Below are 19,882 nucleotides of genomic sequence, written 5' to 3'. Positions count from 1 at the left end.
TCTGTATAGACCATTGATCCTACTGAAATACTGCAATTAATGCAATTCTTTCTTTCTGCCAGCATCTTCTACATGCAAGACTGCAACACAATTTATTATCCAAGCATCAGAAAAATTGCCAGGTTCTACTCCAATGTAACAGCCAGAAGGTTAAGAATGCTGTAGCTTTTAAAGATTAAACCAAAATGATTCAAAGAGACTTAACATTTCGCTGGGTAAAATTTTATTTTTTTAATAAAAAAAGATAGAACCAGATGCCACTTTTAAATGAAATCATTTATTAAACCAATCTGTTTTATAGGAGGTATATATCTATTTTCTCATTAAGACAACTTCAATGAAATGACTATCTACAAGAATGACTTTGATTGTTTTATTTTCATGTCACCACACATGAACAAATGAATTTTATGTCTTATGAAAACATTTTACTCAGTATCAAAAATGTACACATTTTAATAGCCATTGCTATGGTCTGAAGGGATTTTTACATTTAATTTCAAAAATAAGTGTAATTTCATTGCTGTACGTGTTACAGCATAAGCTTAAATCATCCTATACATAAAAGTTTGTGTAGGTATACAGATAATTTTTCATGTTGTCACATATCTTCATGTTTGAGACACAAGTCGGGGATCTGCATTTCTCTTTTTTGCTAAAGGCTGAAATATGTACTGATGTGAGCACAAAGCAATATTTCTTAAAAACAAAACTAGTTTGAATGGCACAAGAGTTAGCGTTTTTATAAATTAACAACCAGAGTTCTGGATTACGGAAACGGGTACATAAGATTCCAGTACTTTCCTTAGGGCTTTGCTCTCTGGAAGAATACCTGTTAAAAATTTATTAAAAAAACTTTAAGACAAAGGAAATACAAGACATGGGATGGTTGAGGTGCAAGATAATTAGTTTGACAGAGCTCATTTTCTTGCTTAACATCGTGGTTAACGCTCTAGCTTCAAGGATGTGACTTGTGCCATTCGATTACACTCACACCCTCAGAAATGAAGCATTCCAACACATCCTCTACAATTACAGCATCACTTTTTTTTGCTATTTTGACTATTAAACATAAGCCACAAGAATATCAAGCTATTGAGGAGATGGCAAGGTGCTGAGGATAAGTGACAATTCTACAGATGTACTTTTATTGTTGTTGTTTGCTCCTTCTTTCCAAATAACTGCTTTTACTACTTGGAGATTCCCTATAGCTAAAAACTATTAAATAATTCAATATTTCAGTATTACTTCAGGTCACTACCACAACTGAATTGTGTGACAAAGCTCAAATGGAATTAAAAGCTACTTAAAGAAAAAAAAATCTTTACCTTTAAGTAATTTTTAAAAACTTTAGCATCAGGCTGCTGAAGTGCTTGACAGAATTCCTGTAAGAGAAAATGAAGAAATACTAAATAACTAAATAAAGCAACAAGACCACCTCAGATATGTTAGGAACATACAGAATACCTCGTATGTAACGCCATTGATATTAGTTTGTATTTTCCCTAATGTGCGACCAAAGAAAAGCATGGATAAAAAACTGTAGTAGGCTATGACAGGCCAAGTGCATTCTGGGGTGAAAAAACTGTATTTTCAAATACAGGATCTCACATTCACTTTTAGCTGAATAGACAGAAACAGGACTACCTACAAGGACTGCAATCAAGCAGATTCTAAACCTTTAAATTTTCCAGCAACTTCTGCTGGCTTTGAAATGAATACTTCAGACACACATTTACACTGAAGAAGTATTATGTACACAGTAAGTGACTCTAGATTACAGCAGTCTGTCACGTGAAACAGTTATAATCCTAGATCAGAAAACATTGAGGCACCAGCAACAGATAACACTTGATCCTTACACATTTTTAAGGCCACTTTAAAAGTTCTACAGTTTAAGTCTTACAATGAGTGTAATTGTCTCCTAATGAAGCAAACCCAATTACTATAGTATCCAAATTAGTTGCCATTAAGTTGTCAATGTTCATGTAGCAATTTCTTCATGGCAATGCTTGCCATACGGCTAGCAATGCTTAATGTTGAGACAAGTGTCAGGTGTAAAGTTTCACTACCAAGAACCCTCTTACACTACTCCAAAATAAGCACACAAAACCCCACACTTAATGTTGTACATCATTTTTGACAGGAGAATCAGTGGTGTGGCTTAAACTTCTGTAGTGTTGAATACAGCCTTTATCATCACATTTCCTATACATACAACATGCTTCATTTTATTTTTGAGTTATTACTCTAAGTATTCTGATACTTTTTTCCTCAAGTTAAAATTTGAATTAAAATAGGAAGATGGCTTAGACAGTCACATGCACTGGACTCTCTTTTGCAAGGTACTCTTGCAGTAACTTTATTCCTTATGCTAAATTAATCCTATTCTGATATGCAATATCAGAGTAAGTTTTACTGAGGGATGGTAGGAGCTTAACTTTGACAGTATTAATTTTGTTCCTATTTAACATCTATAATTAAGAGTTTTCCAAATGTTCTTTTACGAATTCCTACCTGAATTATCTCAGGAGCTACTTGCAAAGAAGGCAAATACTCTTGCTGAAGATACTGAATACACTCAGGACCCTAAAGAAAAGCAGTACACAATTTGTTCAGGTATATTTTTGTACATATGGGAAGTCATAGCCCTATACTGTATGGTACAGAAGAGTTTGAAAACAGGTGGTCTACATGACTATTTTACAGAGAAGTTATGCATATTAAATACCAAATGCTCATGTTATTCTCAGCTGTTAGCAAATAAAAATATTTCTCTCAACCTTGGCATTAATGGTTCTAGTGTAATTTGGTATCTTTTGTTACACAACAGAAGAACGCACTGAAAATTGCCCTGATGTAAGAATTACAATACAGCCAGTCAGTTTGTGACATGTCAATTGTTAAAGTCAGTTAAGTGAGAAGGCAGCCCTAATTTCACTGACATATGAAAGCAAAAAAAAAATAGAAATTTCGCAATTAGTATCTGCAAACTGCTTTACCATACTACTCCCATTGCAAAATTTAGTATCCAAGTACCCCTGAACATAGTGTTTCTCTTCTTGTAACTTTGACTATGTAATTTGCAGTGGACTAAACAGGAATAAAATGGAACTTCCAAACCTTTGAGAGAAGCAGACAGACAGGTCTGTTTTGATTAACACATTAGTTTTTGTTTTCTTTATCTGCATTTATCAGACACCTCTCATCACAAGAGGGATTACTGTACACTGGCAGTATACAAATATGACCCAATACATCTACCAGGGGAAAGTGAATCAACTTTATTAATTCACACATAAGTTACCCCAGAACTAGAACATGGTATACAGTTCCCATGAGGGGAAAAGAAGATTTCAGATTATTTTCCTATATTTGTTAAAAGAAACAGTATTTGTAATAGGAAGTTATTTCATTTACCAAAGCCTGATTTCCTACAGATGTATCTCTTCTTTGCTTTTGGGCAAAAAGGAACAAACTCAGAAGCTCTCCTCAATTAAAACAATCTCTTCTCCGCCAGTTTATAACTCCTAAAAATTTTTGTGTAGTTGTGACTTTTACTTGTATGACAGAAAAATTAGCCAGCAAGTTAAAGGGCATAGCAGGAAACAGTAACACGAACATAGAAGCTGTTTCATTTTCCCATTAAAAATGGAAAATGCTGTAGTGTTTTAGTCATTAGACAACACAAAATTCATTTTTTTCCCCACAGATGTCTTTCAGTCTCGTCTCCTACACATCGAAAGACACCTTTAGTTTTTCACAGAAGTACTCTATAGTACATCTCTAATTGCTCTTTTATGTCAGTTTAAGTACTACACTGAAAAGCAAAGGAATGCCAATTGATCACTTAAACACAGTTAACAACCAAGTGAGCAGATTTTTCTCCTTAATGAAGAGTCAGTATTTTGCAGTAATTTATCAAGAGGTAGAACTACTGGATCCTGTATCCCTACGCAGCATTATAGTCATCCTATTATTTTGTATAAAGATAGAATAGTAATTCACCCTAGTAAGTACCTAATTTTTAGAAATTGATAAAAGCACTAGAAAGAAACCTGCAAGAGTTATTCCCTGCAAAGTATTATGGAGCTTACCCTTTTGAGATGAATTGTTTTTAACGTCACTGCACATTCTGATAAAGCCTGCAATGTAATACATAACATTAGACTATTCCATTAGTCTATTGGTTAAGTATTTAAACCAAAGAACCTAATGAGGCCCAAAACAAGGGCTAGTTCATGCCATTATTCCCTTATTTTCCCCTCACACAATGCTAACTGAACCTCAACCTTCCAGCTTTTGTTCCACTCTAACCAGAAAAATTTCTGTCACAGCTGAAGCCAAAATGAACTAAGGAACAGCCACCTGTGTGTGTTCACTTTCACTGAACATTAGTTAATAACTAAGATAGGTCAATGTTAAATACTCACATCTGTAATTTTCTAGCTTGATTTTGAGTATGAGTGTAGCTGAACTACAGAACACAGTAGCACAATATTCAATAACTAATCATCCAGTTACCTCAATAAAAAACATAAGGGATTTTATTTGCGAGATAATGATCTTTGATACTACATGGCCATTGTAGGTTTCTTAGCTGGTGTTGTGGTTTAACCCCAGCTGGCAACTAAGCACCACAGGGCTGCTCGCTCACTCTCCCCCTGTGGGATGAATCTGCCCCACAAGAACGAAAATAAACTAAAAAAAAAGTCCATAATACACACCAGTACTGTCGGGCATCTGCTAAGTCAAACGTTTGCTTCAAAGGTGCTAAGAAACATGCAGGAACAATGTGCTTGTAGACAAAGTCTGCAAAACCTACTGGTCCATCTTTACCTCCTGGAAACAAAAATAACATTCCACGTTTTATTATTGCTTCGTGGTTAGTAGCAGCTACAAAGGAATTATGGAAACACAGTCTTACCCCAAAGCTCCACCAACTTAGACAGAATAATAAAACAAGTCTTCTGTGCAATAGGATCTGGGTAATCCACTGCTCCTTGAATGACTGTGAACAACACACGCTCCACATTCTCCGCACCTTAAACACATTAAAATGAGCTTGTCATTTCAACTTGCAGCCTAAAATGTGTCTGTACTCTTACACTATTTTATATAAATAATGACCTGGAAGACATGCTTCAACTTCAAAATTGCTCTTTTTTGCACAAATCTCAAATATTTTTGGTAAGTTTCCCCTATAATGCAAGACAACTCTTATTGATGTTATAATTGGTTTGGTTTTGGGTTTTTGTTTGTTTGTTTAGGTTTGATTTTTTGTAGGGTTTTTTTTTTGTGGTTTTTTTTTGGTGTGTGTTTTTTTTGGTTTGGTTGGTTGGTTGGTTTGTGTTTTTTTTTTTTTTTTTTTTTTTTTTTTTTTTTTTAAGTTTGGAGATTTTAATTTTCTTCTCGCCTTTAATACACACAAAGGTGAGGAAGGTACTTTGACCTGCTTACAAACAAAAGTTTTCTCCTCTCTACCCAAACCTGGTAGAGTTAATTAAAACTCAGCAGCACTGAAGTAGCTTGCTTATCTTCCAATATATGGAAAGATATTTTTATCACACTTAAAATTTCTGTACTGCATCTATGCTTATTTCTGTTTCATTCCTTTAAAAATTTCTTGGCCCATCACAACTACCAAGTGTCTCTTTGAAGAAAGTTCTCACTACTTCTGCATGCCACCCCTTCCTTTCCCACAGGTATTACCATCTTTTTAAGATGGAGTGGAAGGAATTCCGAGCTCCACCTACCAGATAAGTCACTTTAAAGCTTCTCAAGTCCCTAGCCATTTTGATGGAATACAAACTGAGACAATTACTTAAAGAACCAAGCAACTGGACATTTGACTTCAAATTTCTGCTATGAAAAGCACTAATTTGCACTTGGTCACTAAGGGTGAGGAAAACCTGGTAACTACATATATAATAAGTCACATGATGCCTTCTACCATAGATAACGAGATCAGGAGATAGTAATAAAAAGTTACAGAAGTTACTGATGTGTCCTTCAGAAAATGAACATCATCATGAATAACTGGCAGCTGTGAGTGGTCTTGCCCAGCAATGTATAGGCCACATTGCTATATATTGTTATATATTGTATGATCTCCAATTCACCAACCAAATACAATGATGCACGAAGATGTATTATACACCATTCTTGTCCTTATAGACACAGTGATCACATATAAGCTGAAAAGGTCAATAGGAAGAATATGCCTATTATAGATGGATTTCACAAACCCAAATTCTTGTGCAACAGGTAAGTTGAATACTGTATTTACATTAGTCCATTCTACCTTAATATAGTTAATAGTTCCTGACAGGAACTATAATAATTCCTGACAGGAACTAGGCTAATGATTTTAGAAGACAAAACTTAGATGAGAATAACCAGAGTACTATCCTTTGAGAAACTGAACTACTTACCTTGATTAGCTATGACTTCACTCATTCCACTGCCAGTTACTGTCTGCAGAAAAGCAAAGTAACTCCTCCGTAACATTTGTTTTTCTAAAGCAGCAGACTGGTCATTTTCTTCTGCTGGAAGGAGCAACACCTCAAAAATAGCATGAAGCAGTGGCATAAACATCTGTTGCAGAAAAGGTGAAACCTGTGTCTGTGGAGATTGGAAGAGGGTATCAACTCAAACAGTTACAGAAATTGAACATTTCAAAATGAGAACTTAAGGGCTTGTTACAATTCTCAGCTTTAATTCACCTTGAAAGTTAGTATTTTAATGTACCAACTACTTATAACAAAGTGAGTCATATCAGGGTCACCATGAACATTACTGCATCTTGACTTACATGCCACTTATTTCAAGTCCTTTACACAAAAATATCTAGTCTCATTCTGAGTAAGACCAGAAGCTTTTTCAGGATTTCTCATCCTTCTGTTCAGACACACACTATTTCAAATTCCCTTAAATATCAAGGGGGGCTACTGTAAAGTCACTGCAGTTACAGAAAATGCATCTCTAAGATGTTAAAACTGGCAGCAGGCCACCTTTTGTAGCACTTGTCTTTAAAGACGCTGAAAGAAAAAAAGTTTTCCTGAGATAAAATACTACTGGCATTACAGAATAAATTTGTCATTTATGTCCTACTCGCAGTGAGAAATACATGTAAGGACACTAAATTAGTTGAACACTTATGAATTGAAAAACCTGAAGATGTGTGCTATTCAGCCGCACCCTAGATTTCCATAAAGAGGCAATTCAGATGTTCATTTCTTAATGATTAAGCAAGGTTCTATCTTTAATTTTCTCTTTACTGTACCTTGAAAGTATTCAAGGAGAGACTATTGAAGCTAGGATCTTTATTTTAACATATTGTGATAAGAATGGTACAGTATCATACAAAGTTAAACATCACACCTGAACAGTGTATTTATCCAGTCTTGCTCCTGTGACTTTTTTTTTGACCTTCCTCACCTTACACAGGCTATTTTTAATTATCTACTGTTATCTTGAATTGCTTTTAGCATAACTTGTGAAAAGGACTAGAGTAACAAGAGTGTTCCTCCCTAATCTCCGAAATACTTGATTTTTCAAAATTCCTTCTCTCTGCTCTGCAGATGGGATACTCCAGAGGTCACATGCCAGATTCACACAGGTATCTTATAGCTCTGTTCTACTGCTCACAAAATGCGCTTCTCTTCCTTTAGTAATTTTAATTTTGCATTCTGCTGAAAGACTTATTTAAGCCTACTTAAAGGGCTTCTTAACCTTCTCATACCGCAATGAATTTCCCATCCCATTCACAACAGCGTAATATTCTTGCGGGCAGCTCCAGAGGATGAACCACGAGTAGCAGGTTAGTAACTTCGTATATTGAATTGACCTTGCATTTGAACTGTTTGAAACTAGGAAGCTCTCAAAGGCTACACTTCAAGAACCTTTGCCAGATAACGAGTTGACAGTACTACTCTCACTTAATACATATCTCATGCCTCCATTTCAAAATCTCTGTATTTGTGAACCTATTTTGAATAACAATGCATTAAGCCTCAGCGTACATTTTATGCAACACCACTGCATCAAGATCTTGTAAATCAATATTCCTCCCTATATGCACATCTGGTATTTCTGTATCTCTATATCTTCTGGAAATCTCATTATAAGAAATGAGAAAATTCACTTTGTAGCTTGCACAGTTTGTAATATTAACTTAACACTTTGGTAGGGGGCATGAAATTAATTGTGTCAATAAAAAAAATAATTTTGTGCTGCAAGTATTTTATTTTAAAATATTAAACCCCAAAATTTAGAAACAACATAAAATTCTGAGACTAATCAAAGAAAAACAGTCGTTTAATCACTGCAAGTCCAGCAACGTACGACTGTGGTTGAAGACTACGCTTCCCAGTAGCAGCCTTAGAAGTATACTTATTTATTAACCTTGAGATAAGGTTCTGACACATAGCTATTTTTCTGGAATCAGAAAAGAGGAGGTATCAGCAACACTGACCCTGAAAAGCTTATGCAATATCATACCTTAAACTTAGCTGTTATTTGATTTATAAGAGGAATGAATTCTTGAAGATCTTTTGCTTCACAATCTTTAAGCATGTGTTCAGAGGCAGAAGGAATGAATGGAAGAACTTCTTCCTCTAGGCAAATAATCATGCGGTGAAGGAAAGTGCGGACACCACTTCTCAGAACTTCCTTTTGTAATGGACAACTGAGAGCTGGCAAAAATGTTTGTAAGCAGTCCAGATAAACCTCTGAGCAGCCACATTGTTTTACAGTCTGCTTATTGCTGAAAGCCTTGCTGGTTCGGCTGCAAAAGCAATACACCAAGTTTTATATAAGCTCACGTTCCAATACAATGAAGACGCAATAACACCACCGAGAACATATGCTTTAAAACCCATGCACTAAACCAGAATATTACATTTCATGAAAAGGGAGCCAAACACTGGAATTAATGAACAGAATTATTTGATATAAAGTAGCTACACTGTGGCAGTTTTTGGAAAATTAAATTCTAACAATTTACAAACAACATACATAGCTCCACACAATTCTTTGAGGAAGGGAATAGATTGCTCAATATTCTCTGTATCTACATCCATAGCAGCCTTTTCTAAGGGAACTTAACTCATTTTCTGGGCTACCATAAGAAATTCTACAACCACTGATGATTTTCTAGGTCACTAAAGCACAGGTGGAAACTCAGCCCCTCCTCCCAATAAATCCTTTAGATTTCCCTTTTATTCAAAGCAGAAACACACACAGTCACTGTGCTGTACCTACCTAGCAAACCCAACGGCATGATTGAGGCAGTCAGCCAGTGCCATCTGTCTGTCCTCATCTTGTGCCATCATCAGTTTTTCTAACAATACTTTGAACTTCTCCATCAGTGGAGTCAACAAATTCCTCATTAGAACCTGTTTTCTTTCTGCAGAGTATTCACTGTTAACTATTAATACTCCAGCTGTTTCATAAATGAAAAGTTGATCATCACTGCTTAACAGAGCCTGGTAACCATTTTCCTAAAATGGAAGATAACAGGCATAATTCACTAAATGTCCTTTATCAAAGTTGTCTTCTCAAAGTTTAAAGATACTACTCTTTCTTTAATCATGCCTAAGTAATCTCTATAGTACATTTACAATAGCTTTAGTCTCTTCCTACTTAAGTAGAAGTGTCAAGTACAGGTAAAAATATAGCTGAAGGAACAACTATTTTTATAGAGTTCAGACAGACAGCTCTCTATATATACCCATCTCTAGCCTATACTCCCAGAAACCCACATAGGCAAGATTATTAGAATTAGGTACAAATGTAAGCATGCGAGTGATCTCACACCAAAAAAGCAGGACAATTATTTGTGTTTAAATATTTGTGTGCTAAGCTTGCAATTCAGTAGATACCAGGCACACTGATGAGTAAGTGCAAGCCTTATTTATTACAAAAACCTGCTGTAAATACTCACAGGAGGAGAAAGTTCCAGCAGGTCTTGTATTCTATTCAGAACATCTTCAATAAAGGGATTCATTTGCTTACTGAAGTAAAACACAAGTACATAATGCTATTTAGAAGCATGTGCATTTTTACAGGTTTCCTGGTATTTTATTTAAGCTGTAAAGCTCGACACTGAACTACCTTCTCAATATAGAACTTCCCTTTAAATATCAGAGCACTGTTGTAGAAAAATCTGGCTTACAGATATCGCGCTTGTGGTAGGCCAAACAGATACATGGCATAGTGGGAAATAAACATTTATTTCTTTCCCTCTTTTTTTTTTTTTTTTTTTTAAAAAACAACATGCATAAATAGCCTCACTCATCTGAGTGAAATATTTTCATTAACAGTTGAAAAATAGGATCCTTCTGAAATCTGAACCATCTTGGAGCGTCTCCTGCCTCTACATTAAATACATGTCTGTGAAATAAGAACAATAGCACATGAGTATTTGAAGGGCTCTAATACACTGAGTAAACTCCATCAGTATGAATTCTGTAAATATTCAGAATTTGGTCAGGGACGAGTTACTCTTGGGAGTCTCCAGTTCCACTCACTCTCAGCTCTGCTCACTGAGAAAAAGCAGGACAGACATTTACATTGTTGATCAGTTTTAACATCTAATCAAAATAAGCTAAGCATACGCTTCTCCAAGGCAACTAGCAACAGGACAAGAGGACATAGCCTAAAGCTGCGCCAGGGAAGGTTCAGGTTAGACATTAAGAAAAAATTCTTCACGGAAAGGGTTATTAGGCATTGGAATGGGCTACCCAGGGAGGTGGTGGAGTCACCATCCCTGGAGGTGTTTAAGAAAAGACTGGATGTGGCACTTAGTGCCATGGTCTAGTTGACACAGTGGTGTTAGGTCAAAGGTTGGACTCGATGATCCCAGAGGTCTCTTCCAACCTAGTCGATTCTACGATTCCAGTTCTTTGTTCTGTGACAAATTTTTTCCACTGCTACCTTAGTATTACACAATAGGACAATGCTGCTAGAGCACTGTTTCAATAGACTGCTTCATTGCAGTCTATTTGAAGCCCAGCCTGTTTCAATGACAACTGTGATGTACAGAAGGGCCATGTATGGTAAATTCAGTGCAATTTGGACACATTTGTAACAGCTTTACTCACTTAAGAGACTTGACAAATCTGGAAAAGAGGTAAGCTGTTCGACTTCGTACTTTGGGACTTGTATGGCGAAGACCACGGTGATCTAAAAATGCCATCTGCAAACAAGAAAGTATATCTCAGTCTTAGAATCCCTAAACAAGGGAGGGAAAAAGCTAAGTCATCCAACAATTTAAGAAACCCAGCTTCTTTAGCGACCTTCAGAAAATAAGAAGATTTCCTAAGTCTAAAGAATTTATCTAGTTGAAAATGTAAATGAGATTAAACTTACTAGAACAGCTGGAATGTGCTGAGGTTCAACAGCAAAGAATTTTTCATATCTAACCACTGTTTCAAAGAATTCCAAGGTCACTGATGTATGTTGATAGGCACTAACACCAGAAGTCACCAGCTACAAAAAAAAGCATTAGCAAGTTAGTACTTTAGGTGTTTATAACACAAAACTACAATGTAGGTGATGTGCTGGTAATTAACATGAGCCATTTGAACGGGAACGTTTCAGCCTTTATTAGCATTTTTAAATAGCTCTCACAACACACACGCTTACCGTTCTCATCATGTCTTGTAAAACCGTAGCTTTTGTAACATCACCAGAGAAGTGAGCACCATGAGATACAGGAAGAGCCTCAGCCAACATATACAGCAGCCTTATTGCTACTTCTACTTCCATAAATCGCGTAGTCTGCCAATTCCTAGACAAAGAATATGAAGATCACGTTAGTCTGTAGTAGTTTATGAAATAATCACAGTTCAACCATGTCAGTATTTTCTTTTGAGCCTTCTTCAGACGCAGGGCATAAAAAGAGCAGATTTAAACTAAGAAAAACACTGTAAGACCTAGGCAGTATTTCAGGATGCTTCTGGAAGACTTTATCCACAAACACAGCACCTCTCCATCAGAGCGCTACCAATTCTCTTTTACCAATTTCAACTTGAAAGCTACAGATTTCTTGAAGTGCTTATTTAAGAACAAAACCACTCACTATGACATGTGGACATGCCATTTAGCTTCACTTAACAAGAGGGCTCACTAAAGAGCAAGGTACAAGGAAGGCACCAACAATACTAGATTCCTATTTGCATACACACAACTGTCCTCCTAGTCAGGCAACTAGTAATAATGTTTCTTTATTTACACGCATAGTTTTGAGGATTGGTTCTCCTCTTTTTGTAAAAAATACTTCACTTTGGTTTCTTTTCCCTACCCAACCTTGGTTTTCTGATAGCAGTAATACAGAGAATTATTTGCCACATCTCATAAGCATTTTCTTGAGGTGTAAAGTGAACAACTGTCCAAATGACTGTTGCTGTGTATGTAAATTACAAAGATAAGAGATGTGTCCAGGAAAAAAAAAAATTAGCGGCCATTTAAGGTTACAAAAGAAAGCTTTTTCTTTCTAAGCAGCTGAGTAAAAGATTATATGAAGTCATTTATAATGAAGTTGTAACAAGTTTATTCTATCAATCGGCTTCGCCTTGCTACATCACACTTGTGTTCATTACAAACTCTGAGTTACAAAAGGCAAAAAAAGCTAAGGGCATCATGTAAACAAGTTTAAAAAACCCAACTTACTGAAGCGTAGTGTTAAAAACTCTGCGGACAGACGCCAACAGTAACTCTGGTGAGACCTGAGCAAGCCTGTCCAGCAACAGTTTCAACTGTTTTCTGTATTCCACAAACATTGCTTCATCTTCACCCTACAAAACATTCACATGTCAGTGAAGTCCATATTTTCGTGTTTAAATCCATCCACAACCATTTTAGACAATTACACCTAAAACAAAAACGTGTACATACAAGAACAGTATACCATGCTCAGAGAATTTAATAATGCTCACCCCTATGCTCTTGCAACATAACAGGAGCCTCCTTTTTTGGCTGGTTGTAATATGTTGAGATCCACTGCATTCAGTCCAGAAACATTAAAAAGGCTTTCCAAACTGAAAACTAGCCAAAAGTACAAGAAAGAAAATGCTCTTGGCAAAGCTTCATTGACCTAATTCTTGAAAATTGACTCACTCCTCAAAGATGTTCTTTCTCAGCACCTAGCTTGGTTTTAAAATTAAACTGACAGAAACATTTATGATGGACTGCATACAGTTTAAGTTAACCTTTTTAAGACTATAGCTCTCTGAACAGCTTGGAGCAAAAGTAAGTCTGTAACATGTTCAATCATCATTGCTGGCTGATAGAAATATAAGCATGGGAGGAAAGTGAAATCAAAAGCCTTCCACCTCCTTTAGCTTATTTTTGCAGAGGTTTGACCATCTGAAGTAGGTCAAGCAGCATCTCTTAAGAGTTTCATTACACGATGTTTCTCAAATCTTTTTTCCAGACAGAAGCGATGTGCAGAAACACGCAAACTCACACTGAACAAGCCAGTTCAATAGCTATTTAGCTAACAGCACAACTGTATTTGCCTAGGAATAGTTCTGCACAAATGCAGCCAGAAATGTTCTGTTTACTGAACTGACTTGGATATCCCTTTACTATGTTGTTTTGTCCTATGCAGACATGCCCAGAGATTAAACAAGCTTTCCACCTAGGCAAAAAATTCAGTCTACAGACCTTTGCTTCCTACCTTCAAATCCTTAGTCTATGAAAAATATGGATTTTAAAAGCGTGAGCAGGTTTTACATGTAATTTAAGTTGCATTTGTCTGTTTATTCATACAACAATACCTCATTTTCAAAATTATATTCTTCATCATATGTCAACTTCTTCATAACAGCCAACATGATTGCCTAAGATACAAACAGAACTGTAAGCGTAGAAGCAGACAAGTGATAAGAAGCAGCAGTTAAAATTCTACAGTAAAGGAAACATTAAAGCAAGTGTTAAATGTTTACAAATATTTTAAATCTCATTTGAATTATTATTTTCAGAGGTTTAGCAGAAGTTAACACTACAAATTGAAACAGATGGATTGTATCCAAACAATACACAGATGCCATTCCAGATATGTAGCATAGATGACCTGGAGCTCTTGGTTTCCGACAGTATTATCCGGCTTTGTTTCCTGCTTGTAATCTGTGCTGTTCGGTTCACATTGAAAACAACAATTAAGATGACCAAACTAGGCAGAGGAAGCTAAACAGGTTGTCCAAGATCCTATTTTAAAGGGGCAGGTCAGCTTCGCCATAACTTTAACTTCTCCAATAGCTCAAAATCCTTGAAAGGTTGTTTGGTTTTTTTGTTTGTTTGTTTGTTTTTTTGTTTTTTTTTTTTAAACAAGCTGAATTGGTTCAGCAAAGAATCTGAGCAAGAGCCAGGAGCAACAAACAGGAATAAGAAAAGCAAAACCTTTCCTTTTCAGCAGCAGCAAGTTATCAGATCAGTTAAAGCACTGATGTGCAATTTCACCTTAGTAGGGACTGTAAGTAAGTCCTAAAACTGGAATAAAGACTTGATCTCGTCTCTACTGAAGTCTCAAACTCTAAATGTATCACTTTGATCTTACTAAGCATTTACTAGTTCGGGTTTTTAGAACTCTGATTTAATGTTTAAAATACATGGAGTACCCAGTTCCATTCATGCTTTCCAGGAAAGATAGAAATTGGACAGACACACACAGTTAGCTAAAACAAGTGTTTAAAAAAAATCTATTATATTTTATTTTTCACTTTAGTTTAAACAGTTTGTTCTGGGGAACCTACAAAAACATGTACTAAATCTAAATATTCCAAATGGACAGAAAGCTATTCTGAATAATTAAAACTGAATCAGAGGCAGACCATTTTTATATCTATGACAATAAAGCGTTACAAGACCAAGAGAATATAAAGTAGCAAGAAGTAATGGGGCAGGCCATATCCATATACCTATGAGAAGGAACAGGTTCACTGAATATTGGAGAAGACTCAACAGAATTATAACAGGTATTTGATCAGCATTATAAGAGTACCTCATCCCTATACCTACTACCAGGTGAAAAAACAAATGTGTGCCTTTTTTTTCCCTATTGGTTAAATTCAGTAGCTAAAGCTTTTATTATAACCATAGCAAATGAAAATGCTGATCATATCAGCAAGAACTTGATTAGCATTTTGCAATTCTCTTCCAGCACTGGAGGTTCTGAATGTGGGTAGCCCTGAATTTCAGACAAATATTAAACACGGGAATAAGGTAAACTTAAAAAAAAAACCCCAAACTTTTGACAAATGAACCATAATTATGTATTTTGCATTTTAAATGCAAAACTTTAAATTCTTTAACACCAAAAAGGGCCAATGAATTAAACTTAGGTTACTGAGGTGAAATTCTTGGTGATCTTGCAGAAACAGACACTTGTAATACCTTGAGGAAGAACACGGTCAAATAGCAAGAATGTGATCAGGCTTTCTATTGACACCAAGTATCAGCATCTGTGAGAAGTCTCTGCTTCTCTGTAAGAAGTGCTATTAAAGAATTAAAATGATTGCAAAACATTAATGTGATACGCTTGTAGCCAGAAATGCTTAGAAACACCTCTCATTCTAAGAATTAAAAATGTGATCCTGCTGATGAGAAAAAACTTTGGGACTTCAAAGGCACAATAAACAAGATCCCCCTTTTTTCCTGTTCAATAATGAGCAAGTTGAAAGCAAGAACTTCTTAGGGGCATAACTTTAAAGGAAGACAGACAACAATAAGATTTGGACTATTTCCAAATACATTCTTATTATCAGTTGGATGAAAGAAGAAAGATTGGGATGACCGCTTCTCAGTTTAACACAAATCCTCAAGTAGTAAGAAATAATTATAACACAAAGTTCTTCAGTATGAAAGCAAGCTTAACAAAACAATAGTTTGGGACAGTAACGCTTCGAATTTTAAGTGTCTTAAGTGCACTGCAACAGTAATTTGGTTTGATCCAGTTGTAAGAACAAAAGAGACACAGTAACAAAACCAAAAAGATTCAGTGATGTTATCAAACTTCTCTTATTGTGTTACCTCATCCAATTTAAACAGACATTAAACAAAACCAGGTCAAGATAATCTAGACCACAGTTATTCAAATTTCTATTTTCATGTTAGAACAGGTACAGAGTTCAGTCTTCTTTGTAAAGGAAAAGGAATCACAGCTGTCAGCTGTATGAACTTAGAAAATACCTGCACCAATCTAACCAGTTCAATGTCTAAATTAGTACATCCACACTGGTGCAGAACAGTCATACGGCAAAGAAATCAAAAAAGGACTGTGCTGAGAAAAACAAACACGTTTACTACCTCCAAAACTGGACATAAACCTTATTTATTAAACTTAAAGCTTCATATATGAAGTGAAGCTTATGTATAAACTCAAGCACATAAACAAGCTTAATGTGTAGTTTAATGTAATGTTTAGCATATAACTGCTCATTGTAAGTACAACTGTTGTATTTGAACTACAGCTTCTTTCGTAAGTTTAACTCTTGATACTATCAAGGGTTGAATTTTATGACAACCCTTCACATACTTCTTCCAATCCCCTGGAATTACAGCAGGTTTTAATAAAAATACAAAGCTTCAGGGAAGAAAACCCTCTTCTTCTATCTTGATTTAAGAACATTCTATCAACTGTACAGACTGTATAGGAGCTTACCAACATATGCTTAAGGGTTGCTTGGGTAGACAAGCTCTAAAATTGCTTTCATCTTCATATACAATTCAATATAAGTTTACTATTTAAAGGAACAGCTGTACTTACTTGGCAGAAGATGGAACATACTGTCCTTACTTTTATGTCTTCCCTCTTAATTATTGTCACACATTTTAAAGCATATAAATAAAACATGACTTGTTTCAGCAAAATGAAAAATTCTGACCCAATGTGTTCTTGAAAAGAAAATCTCTACTAAAAAGAAAATACTTACCTCTACATTAGCTTTTTGTTGGTCTGAAAGTGCAGAAAGCTGTAAAATAAATTTCAAGTGTTATTTTTTGTATAGTAACTCCTTTATTACTGTCTAATGGGAAAAGACAGGTTTGCTTTTTTAACAGCCATGTGATCTCCAAGCCTTCTTTCCACTTAATGCAAGATTTAACCCAATTCCTTCAGATTTCTAAACAACCCTATAGAAATAGAATGACCACAGCCATTAAAGATACTGAATGCTAATTAGTCAAAAACCCTATTTTGCAAGTCAGCTTGCACATAGTATGAGACTCATATATTCCCATGAAAATCAAACTAAATCATACGTCAAAAAGTGATGTTAAATTGAAGCCAGACATATTTACTTGTTTCAAGATGTGAAGGTAGTCATAACAAAATCCAATGATATTAGATGAGATGTCATCATCTTCGTGAATTAGCAGTTGCAACATTAGGGACACTTTTGCTTCAATAGCTTGCAGAGTGTCTTGAGCACTCTTCATATCACCATTTTTTATCAGTTTAGTCCAACTAGCTATTAATGCTTGCCCCATCCCATTGACCAGCTTAGAAAATCTGGCCAGAAAATCCACATCATCTTCCTGCAAGAAAAGACATCCGATTAAAAACACTAGCAGAGTTCATTTTTAAATGGCATGTGCTTACAGACTGTACTATCCATGTCTGGTATGTAGAAGTAGTAAAACCAACATTTGTCTCCTAGATGGAAAGTACAATTGTCTGGTTTGTTTTCCCCCGGGAATGGAGAGAGAAAAATTAAAGGAATGCCAAATTTGGCTGTCCTCTATTGTACAACAGTAGCTTGCTTCATCTCTTCAGATTAGTTTGTTTCTCTTTTTACTTTACACCAAGAAGCAGGTTCAAAATAAAAGCAGAAGCACACACCTACCATAAATTTTAGGCTGTATAAGAGGAAAATATTTTTATGGGAAAACTTCAAAGAATTAACAGCTGTAGCTCACTTCAGAAATACTGATAACGAGTAACTTTCAGTAACTGGCCTGTAAGAGTGAGTTAATATTAAATATTGATGGCTTGCTTTTGCAGAAATGCACATTGATCAGAATTGAGAAATACCACTAGACCAGTCACCCCGAACACCCTGCTATAACTGTACAAAAGCAGAAGAATAACAAGTCTTCCTCAGAGAGGCTGAGTTAAGATTTTTAGAGGAACACCTAAATTCATGAATGCACATCTTCTGTATTCTAGTAGGATTACAAATTTGACAAAGGCTTCAAACTGAAGAGATAACAGCCTTGCAATCTAAGGACTACAGCTTCATAATGACTGGTTCCTCTTTCTCCATGGTAGGTAGCAAACAGCTGTTCCTTAAACAGTGCAACTGCCAAGGAATGTGTGTTTGGTTAGTAGGTACATTTTTCCATCTTACAGATAAGAATTTCGAGCCTCATGTCCAATGGTGCAGACATGCAGATCAGCATACATACCTCTAAGAACATTCCTTCCCCTACCTAGTTATGCACAGCTGATCTAACGTCTCATCCTAAAAAACTCTACTACCTTGGCTACAATACCAATTACAGAATCATTCAGAAGAGAAGATTCAAGGCAACAAAACACAGAAGCAGCATTAACAGTAATCACAACACGCTTTAGGAGACAAACAGAGGAGTTACATAATACCTTGCATCTAAAACACAAAACTCATGCTGAGGACAAACGAAATGCAGTGTGTTTTAAATGAATAAGGAATATAAATAACAAGCTGTTAATTTAAGTATGAGAAAAGTGTAAGAAGCGTTTAGCTTTGATGCAGAAGCACAACTAATTCTCCCTAATCTATGGACTTAGTTTTACAGTTTTCCGTTCATTTGCTTATTTAAGAACTGCCGGAAGCCTATGACTCATTCCTATTGTAAAAATCAATATACAAACCTGATCAATACTGAAGAGGCCAGCAGACTGCAATACTTGACATAAAGATTCAACCAATTTTGTTTTATCAGTTGGGTCCATTCCCTTATTTATAATTTCAAACAAACAATCACAGGCTTCTTCCCGGAGAACTTCCACAGACATGTGACCTAGCAGCATATTTATAAACCTTCAAAGAAAAAAAAAAAAAAAGGGTTATTTTTATATGCAGACAGTAACATCTTATAGAAGCTTTGTATTATTTATGTGCATATTTATAAGACAGTTTTAAAGTCTATTGTGCTGACTAAACCCAGCATTTCATACATTTTAAGGAGAACCCAGCAAACTGTGTAGTGTCTATTTTGGCCATTATATCTGCTTGGCTTGCAAAGTCAATCACTCTACTAAAAAAAACCCAAAAAACTCCAAAGATTTGTATATAATTGAAGTCCTTTTTCAAAGATAAGTTTCAATTTTGTTTCACAGAAATACAGTCAGTATGCTATCAAGGTTATTTTTGCAAAGATATTCCATCAGAAACCCCTTACCTTTCATTGGCTATCAGGCTCAAATCTATCCAGGATACATAAGCTCCAACTACTTCAAGGCACTGGCATGTCAACTCTGAGTTATTATATTGATAGTTTTGTAAGATTTGGTACCACGATTCCACCAAACTTGGAATGCATTGTTCCCTCATTGTATCTTTTAATAAGGTGTTCCTACGAGCCTCCTATCAATACAGAAAAAGGATAAATTAGTCTTGTCACAGATTAGCATCTTGCCAAATAAGTAGCATTTTTCCATCCACTACCAGACAACACTTGTCCTAGCAAGATACATAACTCAAATCAGAAACCCAAAAAGAGGATATTTTTTTTTCTTGCAAGAAATAAAACCAAAATACCCTAGTTTTTGCTTTTTTTTTTTTCCTACCACAATGCCTAAACACTGAAGGCAGGTGGACAACGGGGAAAGTCCTCTAGATCATTAAATAGATTTTTGATGTTAGGACTCCTTAAAACAGGCACTAGAAGAAAT

The 19,882-nt window shown here is 35.7% G+C and overlaps 1 protein-coding gene across 1 annotated transcript in view; it reads right to left on the bottom strand.

The window, feature by feature from the left end:
- Positions 1–261: 261 nt before the first annotated feature.
- XPOT (exportin for tRNA) overlaps positions 262–19,882 on the bottom strand; it is a 30,048-nt gene continuing 10,427 nt past the window's right edge. Inside the window, exons 7-25 of the mRNA XM_068400837.1 lie at positions 19,390–19,574; positions 18,860–19,028; positions 17,305–17,541; positions 16,938–16,976; positions 13,785–13,847; positions 12,676–12,800; positions 11,650–11,794; positions 11,374–11,493; positions 11,106–11,200; positions 9,947–10,016; positions 9,265–9,503; positions 8,503–8,788; positions 6,435–6,624; positions 4,928–5,044; positions 4,734–4,842; positions 4,098–4,170; positions 2,518–2,589; positions 1,329–1,385; positions 262–832 (exon numbers count right to left, since the gene is read on the bottom strand). Of these exons, the coding sequence (XP_068256938.1) occupies positions 806–832; positions 1,329–1,385; positions 2,518–2,589; positions 4,098–4,170; positions 4,734–4,842; positions 4,928–5,044; positions 6,435–6,624; positions 8,503–8,788; positions 9,265–9,503; positions 9,947–10,016; positions 11,106–11,200; positions 11,374–11,493; positions 11,650–11,794; positions 12,676–12,800; positions 13,785–13,847; positions 16,938–16,976; positions 17,305–17,541; positions 18,860–19,028; positions 19,390–19,574 (2,418 nt within the window). The 3' untranslated portion in view covers positions 262–805. The remainder of the gene's footprint in view (positions 833–1,328; positions 1,386–2,517; positions 2,590–4,097; positions 4,171–4,733; positions 4,843–4,927; positions 5,045–6,434; positions 6,625–8,502; positions 8,789–9,264; positions 9,504–9,946; positions 10,017–11,105; positions 11,201–11,373; positions 11,494–11,649; positions 11,795–12,675; positions 12,801–13,784; positions 13,848–16,937; positions 16,977–17,304; positions 17,542–18,859; positions 19,029–19,389; positions 19,575–19,882) is intronic.

Source organism: Nyctibius grandis, chromosome 5, assembly GCF_013368605.1.
Source record: "Nyctibius grandis isolate bNycGra1 chromosome 5, bNycGra1.pri, whole genome shotgun sequence".
In the NCBI taxonomy this organism is placed as follows: Eukaryota; Metazoa; Chordata; class Aves; order Nyctibiiformes; family Nyctibiidae; genus Nyctibius; species Nyctibius grandis.
Note: the sequence above shows the minus strand (reverse complement) of the source record. Positions and strands in the feature narration are given on the sequence as shown.